Source organism: Lepeophtheirus salmonis, chromosome 5 (assembly GCF_016086655.4).
Source record: "Lepeophtheirus salmonis chromosome 5, UVic_Lsal_1.4, whole genome shotgun sequence".
NCBI classification, from domain to species: domain Eukaryota; kingdom Metazoa; phylum Arthropoda; class Copepoda; order Siphonostomatoida; family Caligidae; genus Lepeophtheirus; species Lepeophtheirus salmonis.
The window spans coordinates 62,379,785-62,399,433 of record NC_052135.2 but is presented as its reverse complement, the minus strand read 5'-3'; the positions used below and the strand labels follow the sequence as shown (position 1 = coordinate 62,399,433).

The 19,649-nt window shown below is 30.9% G+C and overlaps 1 protein-coding gene across 1 annotated transcript in view; it reads left to right on the top strand.

Annotated features, from left to right (window-relative positions):
• LOC121117601 (neural cell adhesion molecule 2) overlaps positions 1–15,016 on the top strand; it is a 434,435-nt gene extending 419,419 nt beyond the window's left edge. The window contains exon 13 of the mRNA XM_071888883.1: positions 14,646–15,016. Within this exon, the coding sequence (XP_071744984.1) occupies positions 14,646–14,924 (279 nt within the window). The 3' untranslated portion in view covers positions 14,925–15,016. The remainder of the gene's footprint in view (positions 1–14,645) is intronic.
• Positions 15,017–19,649: the final 4,633 nt, after the last annotated feature.

Here is a 19,649-nt window from a genome sequence, read left to right as displayed (position 1 = left end):
ATATATTGCAGCAAGTAAGACGTTGCTCATGGACAACGCGCTCGGGAGAAAATATTCTCTTGAGCTCAATGTGCGTAGATTTGTGCTCAGATGATTCTTAGAGAAATAAATATATCTTATTTATATGGACTTCACACAAGATTCTTAGTTTAGTTGGAGTAATTATAATACAATCATATTAATTTATAGTCAATCAGTGCAACTCCATCGAACCAATTAAAGTAAAATTTAAAAAAAAACATTAGATATAAATTATTCTTGTAATTACTGATTAGATATAAATACAATGTGCGAGATCAAATCGTGGACTTTTTGATAACGTACATATAGGGTAAACTTTTGCAAGAATAAAAAGAAGTTTAACATTGTTATCAAAGACTCTTTGTTGAAATATATTTTTATCTTTTCAAATTTATTTCCTTTTGCTGTTACAATGCCCTCCAACCAGGCCCTTTAGGCACCACATAACTTCTTTATGAATTCCTTGGACATAACCAACCACTGCTGTTCGACAGAGGCCTTCAAGTCATCCAAATTTCGGTGAGGGGTAGTACAATCACTCCCCTCGATTATGCCCTAAATGGCAAAGTCGAGGGGTGAATAGCTAACTGTTGACCCATTATGTTTTAACCAATTCAACAATTTACACAGTTGGCCTTGGTTGCTGTTGAAAAACCTTCTCAAAATACTTCACATACCTCCTCACAGTCTAACCACTGTCTTTTAGAGCCTGGGCATACTTGCTCATTAAATTCGCCGTACTTCCGGTGATTGCTGTACACAAGTCATCCATGATCCCAATTTTTCAGTATTTAGTAGCGGCAAAGGATCTCTAAATACTCTGACCTGAAAGGAAAATGTTTTTAATCTTGTAAACAATACTCCAAGGGCACCCTAAGACCTTCATGATCTCCTGAAACTTACATTGGCGTGACTGCTGTTAATTTTGGAAAGTTATTTTTATTGTTTATTCGTGGAATAGTCCTTACTTTTAATAATGTCGCCGATTATTTGAAAAAAAAATCCACCTAAATTAATTCAGATTGATTTAAACTTATGTCCTTTATTTTACCTCGCACACTGTAGAGTTGATGAATACGTAGAATCTACCTAGAAGTAACTTTTTGAAAAGTCATCAATATATGAAGTTATTTTATTAAATCTGCTTCCCCTTCCCACTTCCATAATAAATTGGTTACGGCGGCCCTGCATAAAAAGTCACTTATTCATACGGTTAATTCAAAAAATTATGCATGTTTGCTGAATTGTATTCCCTAATTTCTAATATAATCCTTGTTTTTTACTTGTTTAATGTAACACATATAAAAAGAGAAGATTTTTTTTTGTCGCATACACATATTTACAAGAAATACTTGGTAAATAAATAGTTATTTTCACGAAAATTAAATCAACTTATTTTTCTTATACATTTAATAGTCAAATAAAAAAAAGTAAGGATGTTTCTCTTAATTAAATGATCAAATTGTACAATTGTTGTTTTACTTATACCGGGTACAAACTAAAAATTTACATATATTCTTGAATCGGTTGTTACTTTGGTAGTAATTATTTTACGAAAAGAGACGCAGGACTAACGTATGTAGTTCAGATCTATTTCAATCCAGGACTGGGCAATATCTTCACATGCATCCAGAAGGAATAATCAAGTGGGTTAGCATCTGTAGTATAGGGTGGCAACATTAACTTCTCTCAGTAATTGATTTTTTTTTTGACCAAGCCGGATAGGAGGTGCTCCTGCTCCGACCTATTTTTATATTAAAAATAATATTTCTGGCCACAAAAATTAGCTTAGAAGTTGTAGTGTGACCCATACGAATTAAAGTTGTCACCTTGAGTTTTACTCTTATGTCATTTTTGGCTTCATTATAAAATAATAAAAGTTTGATAATAACGGATATTTAATAAACACTATGTAGTATCGAGATTTTTGAATTGAGTCACTAACAACCTAAGCATTTTAGAACTGTACAAGCAGTGATGGTAATCGGTAGCACTTTGTGCATGTTTAAAGAAAACAAAAATAGACATGGTAACCTTAACAATTTGAAGAGTATATTTTGATTCATTGCAGCTTAGCTGCAATGAAGTTTCCTTAGGTTAGCTACAAGCAGCTGCTAAAGGGTGGGAATGAAATAAATAAGAACATAGAAAAGAATTACTCTGATGCCGATCCTCAGTTATACTTTGAGTCCAATAAGGACTTTAAATTACGACTCTGTAAAATCCTCAAGGTTACACTTTGCCCTTTATAAAAACAAGCAAATGTTCAATCCAGTTGTGTATATACGAGGTGGTCTGAAAAGTTTTCGACTTCAACGTGAAGGTGGCAGCACCAGTAAAGCAACGCTCGTCACATTTATCTAGTTACTCAACAAAGTTTCAGAAATTTAGGGCGCGCAGTTGTTAAGTAAAAGACATTTGAGTTAGTTGAAGTGGGTGTTTTTGTGAAAATGGACAAATCGAATATCGAGCTGTGATTAAATATTCTTTTTTTTTTTTAAGTGTAACTTTTAAATAGATTCAAACAATGGCATACAAAGGCTTGTTGTGCTAAAGTGGGACGCGTCTAAGTCAATTCAACTAATTGAACCAAAATCAAAAAGTGTCAGACGCCGAGTACTATTTGAACGGGTTGTAGAGATGGGAACACCGCTGGGAGATTTGTGGTGAGTTACTAGGAGACTATTTTGAAAAAGGAGCAAAAAGATTCAGAAACATATCTTGTATCTTTGTTAGATCGGTAACTTTTCAGAATACCCTCTTATCAATGATGGCTTGTATTTAGTAAAAAGGACGTTTACTCTGCAGGAATTCAATAATAATGATAATTGATTAGGAAAACAAAATTCACTCTTCATGTTGCCAACTCCAAAACAGCAGGCGAGATAAAAAACGCTAGTGATTACCATTGCTGTGTATGTTAAACCATATTTATCAAATAAGTTATGAATTTATCCCTATTTTATAAGCTTATTTTTTTCAAAAAATCCAAAGTATGTATACAAATATAATAAAGTTTTGACGTTTCTTATTGTAAATAAAATTTACCAAAACTAAATAAATAAGAGGCACATTTCAGATAAACAAAATAAAAAACTTTGATGCATATTTTAGCTCCATCAAGTTGGTTCTACCTAGATGGTTATATATTTACATATTATATTTTTTTTCTATTTATATTTATTTTTTGCATCAAGATTTGAATTCATAATGGGTTATATCTGTTCAGTTATACCCTTTTTAAACTCTCCTACATTTGTGTTTATATATTTTTCCTTGCACAAAGGCTTTTTTTGCTCGGGGAAAATCAAAGATAAAAAAAAGTATTTTTGCAAAATTTAACCTAAATTGAAGTATAATTGTTGAAGAAAAAAGAAGGAAGATTATCATAGATTAATCTTGGAAACAGAAATAATCATTGCGTAGATCTTATACTCTTTAAATTATTAAAAATATCGAGTACATTTTTTTTATTTTCAATTAACAAAATACTCACCAATACAATTTTATACTCATATAATCATTATTGTGACGGTGCAAGAAACTAAAAAATAGCCAATTTTGACCAAAAAATAATATTTTTCCAAATTGTTCTTCTACTAAAATGACCTATTGTTTATTACTTTCCGAATATCAGTTTTTTTATTGTCCCCAGCAGAAAAGGTATTTATGCAGAGAAAAAAAATATTGATCTTATAACGGGACATTCTGGACCAAGAGTTCTCAAGCTTTTGCAACGAAATTATACTAGTGATTGTCTAAACATTTCCAAGGCACACCGTCTCAAATAAATGAGTAAACAAACCAAAATGTTGATACAATAAATAATAAACTGGGCTGTTAGCTGTAATGACCAAAGAAAATATACACATGGACTTGCCTCTGGATATAATTAGATCAAGTCGTGGTTGGATGGATGACCCCCCTAGTAGTATTCAAAGTTACTTTCAGTTTGTCCCTGATCTTTGATTTTGAGACTGTCGTATTGGAAAGCACTGATTTACATAAATAGATGGTGGTGAAATTTAATAGAAATTTAATTACCCGTTTTGGCAGAGAAAGATATTGAATGGCAGCCTGTATCTAAAATTATGTCAAGTTCACATGTAGGAACTGAAGCTTCAGGCTACTATCTGCTCCATCATTTCTTTTTCTAATACAGGGAAGAGATCTATGTTCATTTTGCTAAATAATTATACAAAAATAAGCTAGTACTATCTAAATGAATTATGACATGAAATCAAACAGCTTTCATAACATATATTTATTTGTGTTTATATATTTTCCTTGCACAAAGGCTTTTCTTGCTCGGGGAATATCAAAGATAAAAAAAGTATTTTTCAATAAGAACGCTTACATTTTACGTTGATAAGTTTCGAAAACGACGTCATATTTGTTATTGTTTCTTAGACAACTGTGCTCAGAAATAACTGGTTTTTCATCATGAAGCAGTAAACACTCGAGCAACGCTTGCAAATTATTAAAACTTATTACAAAAAGGGTGAGTCTTTGATCCAAACTTTAAGAGCGTTAACGCCAATTTATGGTCAACGTAATAGACCTGCAAAATCAACAATTCAACTTTAGCTGAAAAAATTTGAGTCCACATACACGTTACATAATGTACCTGTGCCAGTGAGACAAAGAAATGCACGAAGTGTAAAAAATGTTGCTACCGCAAGCGCATCAATTCAAGATGACCCAAATTTGTCTCTTACACACCGTTCTCAATCATAATCGTTGGGCATCTCTGTGACATCGTTGTGGCGAATTTTGCGAAAAGATCTTGGCCTACACCCGTATAAGATCAAGTTGACACAAGAACTGAAGCCGGATGACCACTTCAAAAGTCGGGAATTCGTAAAATGGGCTGAAGGAAAATTCGAAAAAATGATCCTGATTTTCAACATAAAATCATCTTCAGCGATGCACATTTTTGGCTCAATGGCTTTGTTAACAAGCAAAATATGCGCTATTGGGCCGAAAAAAACCCCACACGTGATTCATGAGGCGCCATTACATCCCTAAAAAATTACTGTTGGTGTGGATTGTATGCTGGCGGTGTCATTGGGTCGTACTTTTTCGTCGACAATGGCAATCGCCACGTTACTGTGAATGGAAATCGTTACCGCACCATGATAAACAACTTTTTTTGGCCAAAATTGGAAAATATGGACTTGGACGATATGTGGTTTCAACAAGACACTTCATACACAGCAAATGTTAGAATCGATTTATTAAAGAGTAAGTTTGGTGATCGTCTTATCTCCAGAAACGGGCCACTCAATTGGCCGCCTCGCTCGTGCAATTTAACGCCTCTAGACTATTTTCTTTGGGGTCACGTGAAATCCCTGGTATACACCAATAATCCGTCGACGTTAAAAGAGCTCAGAACAAATATTCAACGCTAAATTGCTGCAGTTTCAGCCAATTTATGCGGAAAAATTGGCTTCAAAGATTGGACTTCGTAAAACGTGCACGTGGTGGTCATTCAAACGACATCAAATTTCATTCATAAATTAACTTGAATGAATTTTAACGGCAAATAAAGAAATTGTCGATATCTCAAACCGTTTTCGTTTTATTTTTTTTTAAATGTGAGCGTTGTTAAGGAAAACCCTACATTTTTAGTATAATTATAAATCATTTACTCTTAAAACAAATTTCTATCTGGCCAAAATACGATGAATTTATTTTATTTACAAAAATACATAAGTATAACATACAAGAATACAAAAAACTATTCTAGTAATTACTCGAATATTATAGTTTTTTTTTTTTTAATTTTTTATGTTTTTTTTTAATTAGTCATATGGAATTGCAGCGATTAATTTTAAGTAAACATTATAGTATTAAAATTACTACATTTGACCTAGGAATATTGTCTTTGAGGTACATATACATGAATTATAATAATGTATATTTGCTTTTCTAGAAGCGATTGTGAATGAAACGTTCGCACATTGAGATCAAGAGAATAATTATTCCTGAACACGTTTTCCACTGAGCTACATCGCTCCCAGAGTTTTAATTAATAATTTGAGTTCAAGCAAATTTGAATTTTGCTAAAAAAAAAATCGTGCACGTTTGATTAATTTTTTGACAAGTTATCAACTTTATGATAGTCAAGTTTTTTTTTGAGTTCGAATAATACTCGAATCCAACATTATTGTCGAGATGCTGAAAAATATTTTTTATTGTGGTCTCAATGTTACTAGTTATGGAAAATACTTATAATAAGTAGTAGGAGTAGACCATACATGTTATCAAAATATCAGTATACCTATAAAGACTCTTAATGAGTTAGATGACATAGTCATGTTGTCAAGACTACCAAACACGAAACCAAGACTTTGAAGGATCAAATCCAAGTCGCTATCAAAGCCTTGCTGTTGATATTATTTTTCAAAAGCTCCATGTCTCATTCTAGTTCTAGTCGACGAGCTGATAATGTATCAAATTTAGTTTTTGAAAATTTTTGATTTCAAATTTTTTGAGTATGTCTGTCATTTTTATAGGTTGGGGCCAATTTTTGAGTAAGAATTATTTTTATTTTTTTTAAATGTGATCTTTCAATTATCATCAAATGTAATTTAAAGTTCAAAAAACTATAATTTTGTAAAAGATTGCTTATAAATAAATAATGTTCGGTGTTTGATTTGTTTTTAACCCTATTCAATCAATACGATCTCTAAAAGTATTTTTGGTGCGTTTGATCATACCACCATTATTCAATTTAACAAAAAAATTATGGCTCCTCTCTTTGTCAAAAAAAAAAAATATGGGACACTGGTGTCATTCTGGGTGATAACGGATTTTTTTCATTAATTTTCAATATTTATGAGTATTTCTATTTCATGTTCTATTTCACAAAAAAGATCGAATATATTATTGAATTCAGTATGGTAGTAATTTGACATAAACAAAGAAATATTTTTTTACTATTTTTTATAATTAGTTATTGAGTTATATTTTCTTTCAGAATACATTCATTTCGTCAAGTTTTGTTGCAAAGTTGTTGTAAGATAACTATTAACAAAAAATTGTGCGCGGAAAACTGTCATAGAGAAGGTTACCCTTGAAGAAAATTGCCATGGAGAAAAATTGATTTTTAGTAAAAATGCAATATTTTGTTCAAACTTCATGATGAATAACAACACATTATAAATTCGCTTAATATTATTTATGACAACTATCTGAACATATTTGTTTGTTTCATCCCCCAATGGAGTACCCTCAAGTCTGAGTAATCTTATTGAAATACAATTCCCTTGCATTTTTTTAAATTAAATCCAATCCTCTAAGAAATGGACCGAGGGGATTTGTAAGGAGGGGATAAATAAAAAACGTATAGCATCTGAAAATATGGTTGAATACCCTCCGCCCTCGAATTGGCCTGGGGGTAATTAGAGGGAGTCCTTGTATATATGTGGTGCATTGGCAGCGGCTTTTAAGGATCCAGGGGTAACCACAAGTACCCTGCGAAATCCGTGAGCTTGAAATTATTTTTTGATATTAGAAAGATTCCTTGGATGTATATGATGCATTGGGGGGGAAGGGGGTAACTATCCCACACTACCCCCCATGACCTCGATACTCACACTTGAAGGTACTAACTTGAGGGATGGAACAAACAAATATGTTTAGATATTTGTCATAAATAATATTAAGGGAATTTATAATGTTTATCATGAAGTTTGATCAAAATACGGTCAATTTTGCTATTTGGCAATTTTCCTCCAGGGTAATCTTCCACTGGGAATTTTTCCCAGGGGAGCTTTCCTACTACCCTGGAAAATATATTTCTTTGGCTTTGTTTTCCATAATCTATACTTTATTCCACTGAATGTATTTAAATGTCATCAGCACAACAAATGATAGGTATTAAGCAAAGGAAAACTATAATATACCATTTGATATATTTATTAGAAAACTCACTTTATATCCAAAGGGATACCAGTGTCCCTTTTAATTCAAGCATGAATAACTTCTGATTTATACATTAAAACTAAACAAAATTTAAAAATATAAATTTTTGAATGCATATGTACAAACATATATTTGATTAAAAGATATTTTCCTTAAAAAAATACAAAAGTTACTAAGCTTTAAAATTGTTGTTGTTTCTTCAAATGAAGATATTCAGTAGCTTACAGAATATTCAAAACTAACTTTTGATGAATCATTATCAAATTTAAATATAGTTTGCCATTTAGCTATTAAACAACAACAAAAATTAGTAAAACAACACGTGAAATAATCAATATTGAATTTATGGGATACTGAATTCCCTTTGTGCGAAATGCTTTCAAAAGAAATTTATTAGAAGCCTAAATAATTTGTCATTAATTAGAAGGAGAAATTGCTGGAGGTTGATATAACAACATAAAAAATCAATTGTTTATTAATCTATTTTTGTATTTCTTTTTTAAATACAATCTTATTCATTATCAAAGAATTAAATAAATTCTTATACATAATCTCAATTATTTTTGGCATCTCAATCTTGAAATCAAATTAACATTATTGCTAAACTAAGCCTTCTAAATACAAATATTATTTTTTTAAATGAAAGGCAAATTATTTACGCTTCAAATAATATAAATATTGTTTTCAATTGGAGCCTGAAGAATTTTTTTTAATAGACACATAATTAATTACCTCCGACAGGGTAATTGAGCAGAGATTATATTTATTGCTTTTGTTTCTTTCTTAGTCACCAGGATTAAGCCAAAGTTACAGATCAGTTATGATAAAACTTGGTATGAATATATATAGGGTCACAGTAAGGGGTCATTAAATTCTTAAAGATCAATGTAACACAAAAAATGCATAATCACCTTAACTTTGGAACAAATTGAGATACATCACTCAATTATAAATAAAAATAAAAATCATTTGAACAATGTAAAAATCCAATTAAACATCATTGAAAAATAATTGACAGGGATAGAAATATTAATGATAGTTAAGGTTGTAAAAAGTATTACATATAAACAAGTTTTTTTTAAGGAATATGTTTGGAAATAAATAATGCCTTGGTATTTCATTTGTTTTTTACTCTTTCATTTATTGTTCAATTTTGATTTTTTAGGTCTTTAGGACCTAAAAAAAGTTCAAATCATAATTATTTAATTAGGAGTGAAAATTTAAGTACTGGGTGGTAAATTGAAATCTGAACACTTACTAATTCAATAATTAATAAAGATTGAATTATTAAAATTAATTAATATTTCGATTTATTAAAGGATAAACTATAAGTTATTAAAGAAAACAACTTGAACTCTTTAGCTTACGTAAAAGTCGAGAAAAGGACAATTGAACGAATCAACAAATTTCCATTCGTGCACTGCATGCAAATGGGGGTTTTCAGGGCCACCGTCTACACCGTCAGGAAGTCCAAAACGTTCGAGAAGAATATGGTGTCTGTCAAAAAGGCCAAACTGGAATCATAATATATAAAGAAAACAGCCAAGGTCAATTCCTTCAAGTATATGGGGGCCCATTCAAGAGATCTCAGGGTTTCACATAAGACTTTCCAGAGAACTATAAAAAAGGGGGATGGAAAGAGCCTGGTGAGGGTGGAGAGGCCACTTTTGACACCAAGAATGAAAGAAACCCATCTCATCCGTAGAAAGCCCCTTTTGAGTTCCATTGTACTCTTTTTTGACACTTTTGGTCCCCTATAGACCTCTGATGCTAACCCCCCCCCCCTGATTCCACCTTTGGCATGCATGACGAGGACAAGGCCTGCAGTGTCCATTATCCAATCACCAAGGCCCTCATAACCAATGTGACGCAGTATTGGGACACCATGCCAGAGAAATACATCCGGCCTTCCACTGCCACCTGCAAGCTATCATTGCCGCTAAGGGTAGCTACATTAATGAGTAAAAGAGCTCAGACACACATCTGTTTTTAGTATTAGTTTTGTTGAAATTCTATTTTTAATTTATAAATTATATCTTGTTGAAGTTTTTTAATTCAAAGTGTTCAAATTATAATACTACGCTAGATATAAAGACCCAAGAGTGGGTGGGCGCATGGAGATAGAAAGTAACACAGAGGATTTGTTGAAGAGCTATAAGTGTAAGTTTTTGTTGTATTTAAAGAAGTATTTATTTTTCTACAGATCTATAGATAAATCTCTTTGACAGTTTCTAAATATCAGCTAATTTAAGCAACTAATCTAAGTACTAATTTTTGACCCATCCTTAATTTTCCTGTGGTGTTTAGAAACACATAATAATATAATAATGTATTTTCTATAAATATATACACCTTTTTTCACCTCCTTCAATGCTAATTCTTGATTTATCTTCACTTTTCAAAATTTAGTTATTCCCAGTTTTTTCTTGTATATTCTAAAGGTCATTTTCAATTATTCATTAATGAAAGATGTCGTTATAATTGACCAAACAAGTTGGTTTTTTTTTCAAGGAAGGCAAAGAGCAAGTAGTAATAATATATATATACACTACACGAATACTTGCTAGTGTTCGTGTTCTTAAAGATAGCTGATTGAAAAGTTTAGCTTGTTTATGTTAAAATTCTAAATTAAAAGGATTTACTATAAACTATAATTATATAATAAGTAAATTTCTATTGTAAAACCTCCTTGTATGCAACACTTTTTGTTATTTTCTGTCCATTTTATGTAAATAAAATTAAACTTGCACTTTCTTTTTACACTTTTGAAAATACAACATATGTGAAATTACTGATTTTGGTTAATATAAAGCTTTTTTTTTCAAATGTTTAACCTATTTCTTTATTTATTGTCGTTTCCACTGCTAGCTTGCCAAGTTCTATCTTCAACCATAATGAAGATTGAAGATACATACAAAGATTAACTTGCTAATCTCCTTCTTCCTGTGCTTTATTCATAGATATAATTCCCCTTTTTTTTGTATTCTTAAGTAAACTAGATTCTGCCTTTTTTCAATTAGTTCCATAAGTCGTTTTTTGGATTCTTTATTTTTTTGCTGCCACAAGGACTCTTTAAATATACAAAATATATTTTTTTACTCACAAATCCTTATTGAATTTATCATATTTTTTTTCTATCTATATAAATTAAAAGCTCCACTTTAAATCATATCTATTTTCGTCGGTAAAAAGATAAAACAAAATTAAATTCAAATCCTTTGTAAATATGGGGTTTATATTTACTCGGTATTACAATAGAAAAAACATTTTAAAGTTGTGTGAATGTATTTGTGTTATTATTTGAACGGAAAGTTTCGAAAAGTGAAAGATTTTTCCCAACTAACTACTTGATGTATGAAAATATACATATTCCTTTATACAGCATACATGTTTTGCTTTTTATTAAGAAAATTAAGGCTAATAATATTTTTTTATACAACAAAAGTTTAACAGCTCCCATAGGAATAATAAAGAAGCTATAATTTGGAGCTGAATATGGAAATAAAAACTTTTTTTAATCGTATTTTATTGTATATAATACTACTAACTATGTACTTTTAGATGAACTATCATATTCTTTAAATTTTGATACAAAAATTTACAGACAAGAGATTTGTTGAACTGAAAAGTAAACTTTGTAATGTTAGTAAAAGTATTATTTAGAAAGCTTTGATCACTTCCTAAAATAAGATGTAGTAAAAATATATCCATTATATTTAATGGATATAATTAATATTTATCTTCTTGGCAATCAAAACAGTGGTTATATTTATTTATTTATAACGGTCTGACTCGAAGATTTCCATTATTTTATCCATATTTTCGACAAATGGACTTCCAAAGCGTGGCATCAGAATATACGGAACGGAATCAATGAAACCAAAATTGCACTTAATTAGCTATTAAAGTATCAAGACCATACACACTATTCGCGTTTTCAGCCACCAAGATTGCGTTTTTCCCTTTATCGAAGAAAAAAATGTAAAAAATAGCGCACTTGCTATTTGCTAATGTCCATTTCGACGCTCCCTCAAACATCACTGTGACAAACAATCACAAAAGTGTCCGATATGTTTTCATGAAATCTTATCTTTAACACTATCTAGTTTTACCAATCGCTCTTATAGCGAGATACACATTAATAAAGTCATATATTGGAAGAATAATTAAATTTATTTTACCACACATATTATGTAAGTTTCAAAATATATATTTTACGCATTGTAGTTATAGAATGACATCCCTCAATTTCAAGTCATATATTCCATTACTAACTTAAATTTTGATGTTGTGAGTAAACTTGAAACATCCCGTTTTCATTTAGGCGGGTAAAATTTTACCTCTTCCATACAAACTTTCTATATTTATTTCAGTTTCTTTCTATTCTAAAAATACTTGGTTATGAGATTATCACAGCTTTTTCATCAAATGAAGAAGTAAATTGTCGAAATACTTCAGGGACCAAAATGTATTTTCTCATTGGATAAGTTCTTTAAATGAACTATTAATTTTTGATACCATAAATCACCCTATCTTTTCAAAAATATATTTTTTCATTTTTTATTACTATATCAAAATACTAAGTGTTCTTCAAAGCACAATCCTTATGGTAGTTCTAAAAATACGAGCGTAAAGCCAAAATAAATGGGAAACGATAGTTTATTTTTAATATTTATGACTATTAAGTATATTTTTTCACAACAATGAAGCTAACTTCTTGTAGATATATGTACTTAGATAAAGTGGTGGTTAAGAAGTTGAATCTATACGCCAAATTCAAAGACAGAAACGTACCAGATCTGGCTGTAGGAATACAACTATGGGCATGGTTATTAATCAAACTAATCACTTTTTTAAATCTCGATGAAAGTTTTAAAAATGAAAAATAAAAAATAAAAAATCTTATAATTGTTTTTATACTTTATTAAATTGTAAGGCTAAAATACAGCATTAATCATTCCCAGGTGCGCCGAAAAAATCTTTACGCTTCTTTTTTGCTACATAGATCAAGGTTTTTGTGAATACGCTAAAATTGTTCCAGTTACATACTAAAAATAAACTAGATCTTCCTAAGTATCTTAGAAGCCTAGAAAATACTATCTGAACGTGACTAACAAATTGCAGACTGCGCACTTTTCGATGCTGGCAAGAAACTAACAGAGATAACAAAGCAGTTGGGGATCTCCAACATGAACACGGACATGAATGTGGTTTTCCAGCAGGATGGTGCGGCTACACACACGTTCAAAAAGGCCCAGACGTGGTTGGAGGACAACTAACCTTTCTGGTGACCACATTGGACTTCACTTTTTGGGTGCATGTTGAGTCCAAGGGCTGCACCGTCCATCCCCCAAATATCATCAAGCTCAAGGACATCGTCAACCAGTACTGGGATGCCATTTCTGAGGACTACATCTGCAATGAGTGCAAGGCCTTCTGTGGCCGCCTTGGAAGCCATTATTTCTATAAGGGGGAGGGGGGCTACATCGATGATTAGGGTAGCCAAGACATCATATGAGTTATTCTTATTTTATGAACATAACCTATTACAACTGGTTACAGTAATAATGTCGATAAAGTTCTAGATTCAAAATATAAATATTTTTCACCGCACCCAGTATTTTGCATCAATGTATTATAAGGAAATTATTCTAACCTTTAAAAAAATATTAGTAAAGTTTTTTTTTTCTAAAGCTCTCCTATAGAGCAAAAAGAGAGAATGATATGAAAAAATATGATCCCTCCTTTCTGAAAATTAAAAAAAAAAAAAATGATGCGCGCTATACATGGATCATCGAATTTTCTTGACTTTTTTCTATTGTTTTGTCTCATTTAGATATTTAAAAAAATTATTTTTAAACACTTTTTAGAGTTTCGAAAATTTTTAGCAAAATTATTGAATGAAAATTAACTGCAAAATTATTCTTAGTATCTATATTTACTAAGTTACGCATATGTAAATCCCCTACCATGTAACAGCTTTTCCACAATAACCATAATCCAAAACGGAAAATGTTGAAAAACAGACCGCCCTATTCTACACCATAATTAATCCAATACATTTCTTCTATCAAAAATGACAAGACTTTTATATAGATAATGAAATAGCTTATATTACTACATTATTTTTTTCCACACTTAATGAAATTATTATAATAATGTTGAATCTAAAGAACAATATTTTATTAATAGAGCTATTCTATTTGAATATATTTTTTTTTATCATACAATTTTTTTTATGATAAATCTTTATGTTGAAAGATAGTTATTATAAAATATAGTTATCTTTAAATAAATGTCCTTTTCGTTCTTAGGAAACCATATTTCTCTTTCAATATTCTAAGGAACTATATCTCTATATATATTTTAAAAGATCCGATGAATATATGTAGGTATATGTTAACAAGGCCACCTTTTTGAAATAGTAAAAAGGACACAAGAGCAGAGGGGGGCCTTAGAAATTATTCTTAAACCATATTTCTTCTACATTTTATTCTCATTCTTTTTGTCTCTCTCCAATGTATGTACGTTTTATGAATATTAATCTTTAGAAATGAAATTGAAGATATTTCTTATTTATTTTACATACATAGTGTATTTTTCTTCAAAATAAATAACATTCTTCCTAATAAAAGAAAAATCTTCTTTTTTTAATAAAGAAATAATAATAATATATTTATCTCTTTTCATTCCAGCGCCGAACATCAAAAGAAGGAATCCTTCACGATAGCTTATCTTCAGAGGCCAACAACCCTTTAAATAACATAAATACAAACCCAATAAGCAACGGTGGCTCCACTGATCCCCTGTTACAAATACCTGATGAACTCTGTGCAGTCCTAACGCTTCAAAGAAGCTCATCTGTCAATAAGGCACGAAATAAAAAGCTTCATCCTTCAGTAAATGTGTATCCCTTGGGTGATGTTCGAACCACTCCTCCTACTCTGAAGAAAAAACGAGAAAGCATTGTTTGAAATCCATTGAGGAAATTTAATAATATTAATTATAATAATAAATTGTTTATTAAGTGAAATAATTATACTTACAATAAAACAGATTTTTTGAATGTATTGTGTACTAGGCGTATAATTGCGTAAAATTTATGGATCAAAGTCTGCATGTATTAACTTCAAAGTCAAAGGACATGAAAAATATACAATATAGATACGAGAGTGGTATGAAAAGTTTCTTAACTATACAGATACAAGACAATTTTTTGCATTTATTTATTTTTTTTTTAAAAGTATCTCCTTGTAACTCACCATACTTCTCCACGTGATGCTTCCATCTCGGTAACCCGTCAAAATAGTACTCAGCGTTTTCTCTGCAAAATAATTGTTCACGAGACACTTTTTGTTTTTGGCTCAATTACTCGGAGTTTGATTAACTTAGACGCGTTAAATTTTAGCTCAACAAGCCTTAACATGTCACCTACCTAATATTTGAATCTATTTAAAGGTTACACTTTCAAAAACAAATATTTGATGACAACTCCACACTAGATTTTGTCCATTTTCACAAAAACGCTAACATCATATCCCTCCAATGTCTGTGAGATAACAACTGTGCGTCCAAAATGGTTGAAACTTGGATGAGTAACTATCAATAAATGCTAGAAAGATGTGACTATATTTTATTTACGAGTGCTTCCATTTTCAGGTTGAGGTAGAAAACTTTTCAGACCACCCTCGTATGCCTCGTTGCCATGCACAACATAAATATATATAGGCAATAGGCCCTTATAATATATAAGTGGTAGTACAAGTCATTGTTCCGAGTTATTAGGGGTCGTCGAACAGACAAACTTTGTTATAAAAAAACTCCTTCAGAAATCCTCATTGGTACTTTTTGTTTTTTTATTAACACAATCACACGTAGTTACTCAATACTTAGATGTTCTTTACTCAAGAATGAAAGAATAATAATTACACTTTGAATATAAATAAAATGACATGATGAGCCAGGGAGTACTTTAGAGTCTAGAACGCTACCTGACTAACTTTTAGTGAAACCCTATTTTTACTAAACTTCATCTTAGGTCACATTCATTATTATTTATCATACAGTATAAAATATGACTTGAACTAAATGCCTACAATATTTTATTAATATAACTAAATTGTCAATTCTTAGATGACGGATTGCATACAGAAATACTTTACTTTATTTATATAGATTGCACGATAGATAGAATATTTTAATTTAATTCGTTTCATTGGTATATATATTTATTATAAATTTAAAATTGTACAAATGAATGCAAGTAATGCATCATCTAAATATCTACTTGTGGAGTTAGTCGAATGAATAGTATTTATACTTTTTGAGCCTGTAAATCCCGCATCTTTTAAATCATGTGCCCTGGCACAGCAGCATTTCCTTAGATTTGGCTATTATAGAAAATTTGGCCAAAGTACATAATATTTAATTATTCTATACCCTAGATAATAATTTAATTAAATTTTAGAAATGTATTTACGAAATTGCCCATAAACCTATTCACTCATAATGAAAATAGCTTTCAATTTTATTAAGTGTGACGAAAAGTTTTTAAATACAACCTTTATTTTTATATAACAATTCGTCACAGAATCTGCCACCATCAAAATGACTAGCACTGTCCCTGTACATGAAGATACTGGGTACACAATATTGGTCTATGAAACTAAAGCATACCTATAATATTTGAACTATATGTTCAATTATATGACTTAGTTATATTAAATTGAAGTAAATTAGTTTAATAACAATTTTTTCTAAAGGGTTCCCGAATTTTCATAGTACATATTGTAAATAATAAAAGTGTTAATCGGATTTCAAAGGACAGTTTTGTATAATTGGCAATAGTTCAAATCTTATGTTTGAAGCATAAATTTTACTAAGGTAATGAAGCAAAAGATAGAATTGTATTATTCCGCTTTGTCTAGATTCGATCAGTATGGATTTAGCTAAAGTATTGTTTATAATTTCAAAACTCTTTAACTAATATACACCATTTATGTTTCTGCATTTCACATGCCAATTCGTAGCAGTATTTCTCCAGAACAGTCCGAATTTAAACTGTCCGGTATATACCTGATCATAACCAATAACCCGAAATGTTCGAGACAATACTCTATTGAAATGGATATATTATTTAAACCCAAAAGTGACATCATCCGTGAACTATTCCATGAACTCATCTACATAATACATTAACATGAGATATGCACAGGTCGACGTTTAATCTGTAGGTTACCCATCAGTTGGGCCAGTCTGTATATTTTCAACCCAAAGTTCCAACAAAAGTCATTTATTTGTTCATCACTTATTAGTTGTGGGTTGCTTTTTTCTTGAAATGTAATATTTCTTAGACAACAAGTCCAGGTATCTCAAGTTTCTCACATTACGCTTGAAACACAAGCATATCCAGCCCAAACTTTATTACGCTCTACATATACCACACATAGAATTTCGCATACATTTTCTAAAACAAAGAAAATGTAGCCTTGAATTGGATGAGAGGTCTCCTTCTTGGAAGTACAACATCGTTTGAAAACTAAGTGAGTTGGTATACCAATTTAAAAAACTTCGAAGGTCTGAAATATTCTTTGGTTCAAGGAATTAAATTATTGCTTCAATTTTACACAGATCCGCTATAACACCCGTTTATTTTCCTAATATGAAACCCACAAATTTGACTTATTCTCCAATTTGCATCTTATTTGGATTACACCTCTTCCCACTTTTTTAGATATTTTTATAACTTTGTGAAATAGGTCCTTGACTTCGTTCCATATCTCTCCATATCCCAAAATATTATTTTATGAATGTTTTTCAAACCACTCATTGCAGAGTTACCTGGGGGGCAATATAAGTCTCTTGTAGCGTTGAAACCTATTAGATCTCCATGATTTTTTTTTCAATGGTACCTCAACAATCTCGATGGGAAGATGGAGAAAGTGACCCAATTATATTGAGAAAGAGTTATCGTCAAGTTTGTCCTTGAGCCTCCCTATTATTCATCGCTACACTAAAAGATCTTGGAGATTCTATTATAAAGAAATTCAATGGGTTTGGATTGTATTTTCGGATCTCGAGACATATAATTGATATGTATGCCGACGACGTCACATTGATGCTAGAAGCTAAGTCTGAGGCTCAATTTAATGAACAAATTGAAGTAATTTTAAATTACTTCAAGAAGTATGAAATGAGGTCTGGTTTGAAAATCAACTATAAAAAACCATTGTTCTTCCTATTGGTAAATGGAGCTCAAGTAAGGATATTCAAATTGACAGCTGTTCAATTAATGACACAGTGGAAATATTAGGAATTATATGGGATACAAAAGGTGTATCTTATTCAAACTGGGCATTCCTAAAAAAGTATGTGTATTCTTCCATTTACCAATTGAGAAGTGCCAATCTTCCAAAAAGTGTTGACCTCTATAATTTCCTGCTTATTCCTAATGTACTATATAACACAACAGCTATTCTTTGGCTCGCTGAGATGGCAATTTAAGAAGATGAGTCTTGGATGAATAAGTTATTTTATAGGATCTATTTACCCTCAATCAAACGACCTATATCTCTTGTGGGTGGAGGATTATCTCTGCTCTCAAGAACACTGCTCAAAGTCTATCAAAAAGTACTAATTGACTTAAGTGCGAGCTACTTTTCCCTTGCAGCTGGTGTATATATGGGTTATGTTGGGAACAGATTTAATAAATTATCAAATTATCTCCATCTTGAGCAGTAGCATTTAGGAATTTTAGGGAAGGAACGCTGTCATTTTTATCTACCTACTCCATTGATGTCGTACTACATATCTGTAAAAAGAAGTTTAGTTTTAAACACCTCATGGAACCAAAACAATTAGAATAGTTAGCCTTATCGAGGGGTACTATCTCCTTTCACGATTTGAGTAACGACTCCATGTTCAACTGTGGGAAAAAAATTAACTACTAAAGAGAGGCACTGACGATCACATGGTACCCATTCAATGGCATTTGAGAATGTATTTTGCATTAAATAATAAGGAGGAAGCTGACAAAATCTGGGACAAGTTCCTAAAAATATTGGACCTGCCCATATCATGGAAGAATAGAATCATGGGTTCAATTTCTAAAGTAAAAGATGGAAGGCGATTTACATCGGAATTTCAAATATCTTTAGGATGTACATTCTTCAATGCTCCTTGAAAGGACTGTGGAAAATTGTTTAAAACAGCTATTCATGCTTTTGCAGACTGCCCTTCACTACATATACTGAAAAAAGTCATATTGCTTAAAATAGCAGGAATAAGTGATAAATTTGTGACTGCTATTATTTTTTTATTTTACTTTTTTCAAATTAAAACAATATGTGCAAGGGTCTTATGTTTTCACAAGTTATTTGTTTGATATTATATCGTCTTTGCATATTTTTTGAATTCTATTAATCCTATAACGCCAATTCCAATATATTTAGTACATAATTTTCCAATCCTGAATTTGAGTACTTCGACAATTGTTGTGACTCAAAACTTCAATTGAAATATGTAATTAATGGATTATTAAACAGAAAAAATACAAATTCCTTACATATCAACCTTCGAATGTTACATCATAGAAACTGCATAATCGAAAAGTGTTAAAACCACGTGTTTTACAAAAAATACTTTTTCTAACTTTATTGTCGTTATGAGGAAAAATCATCAGCGATTTCAGCAACTGTTCA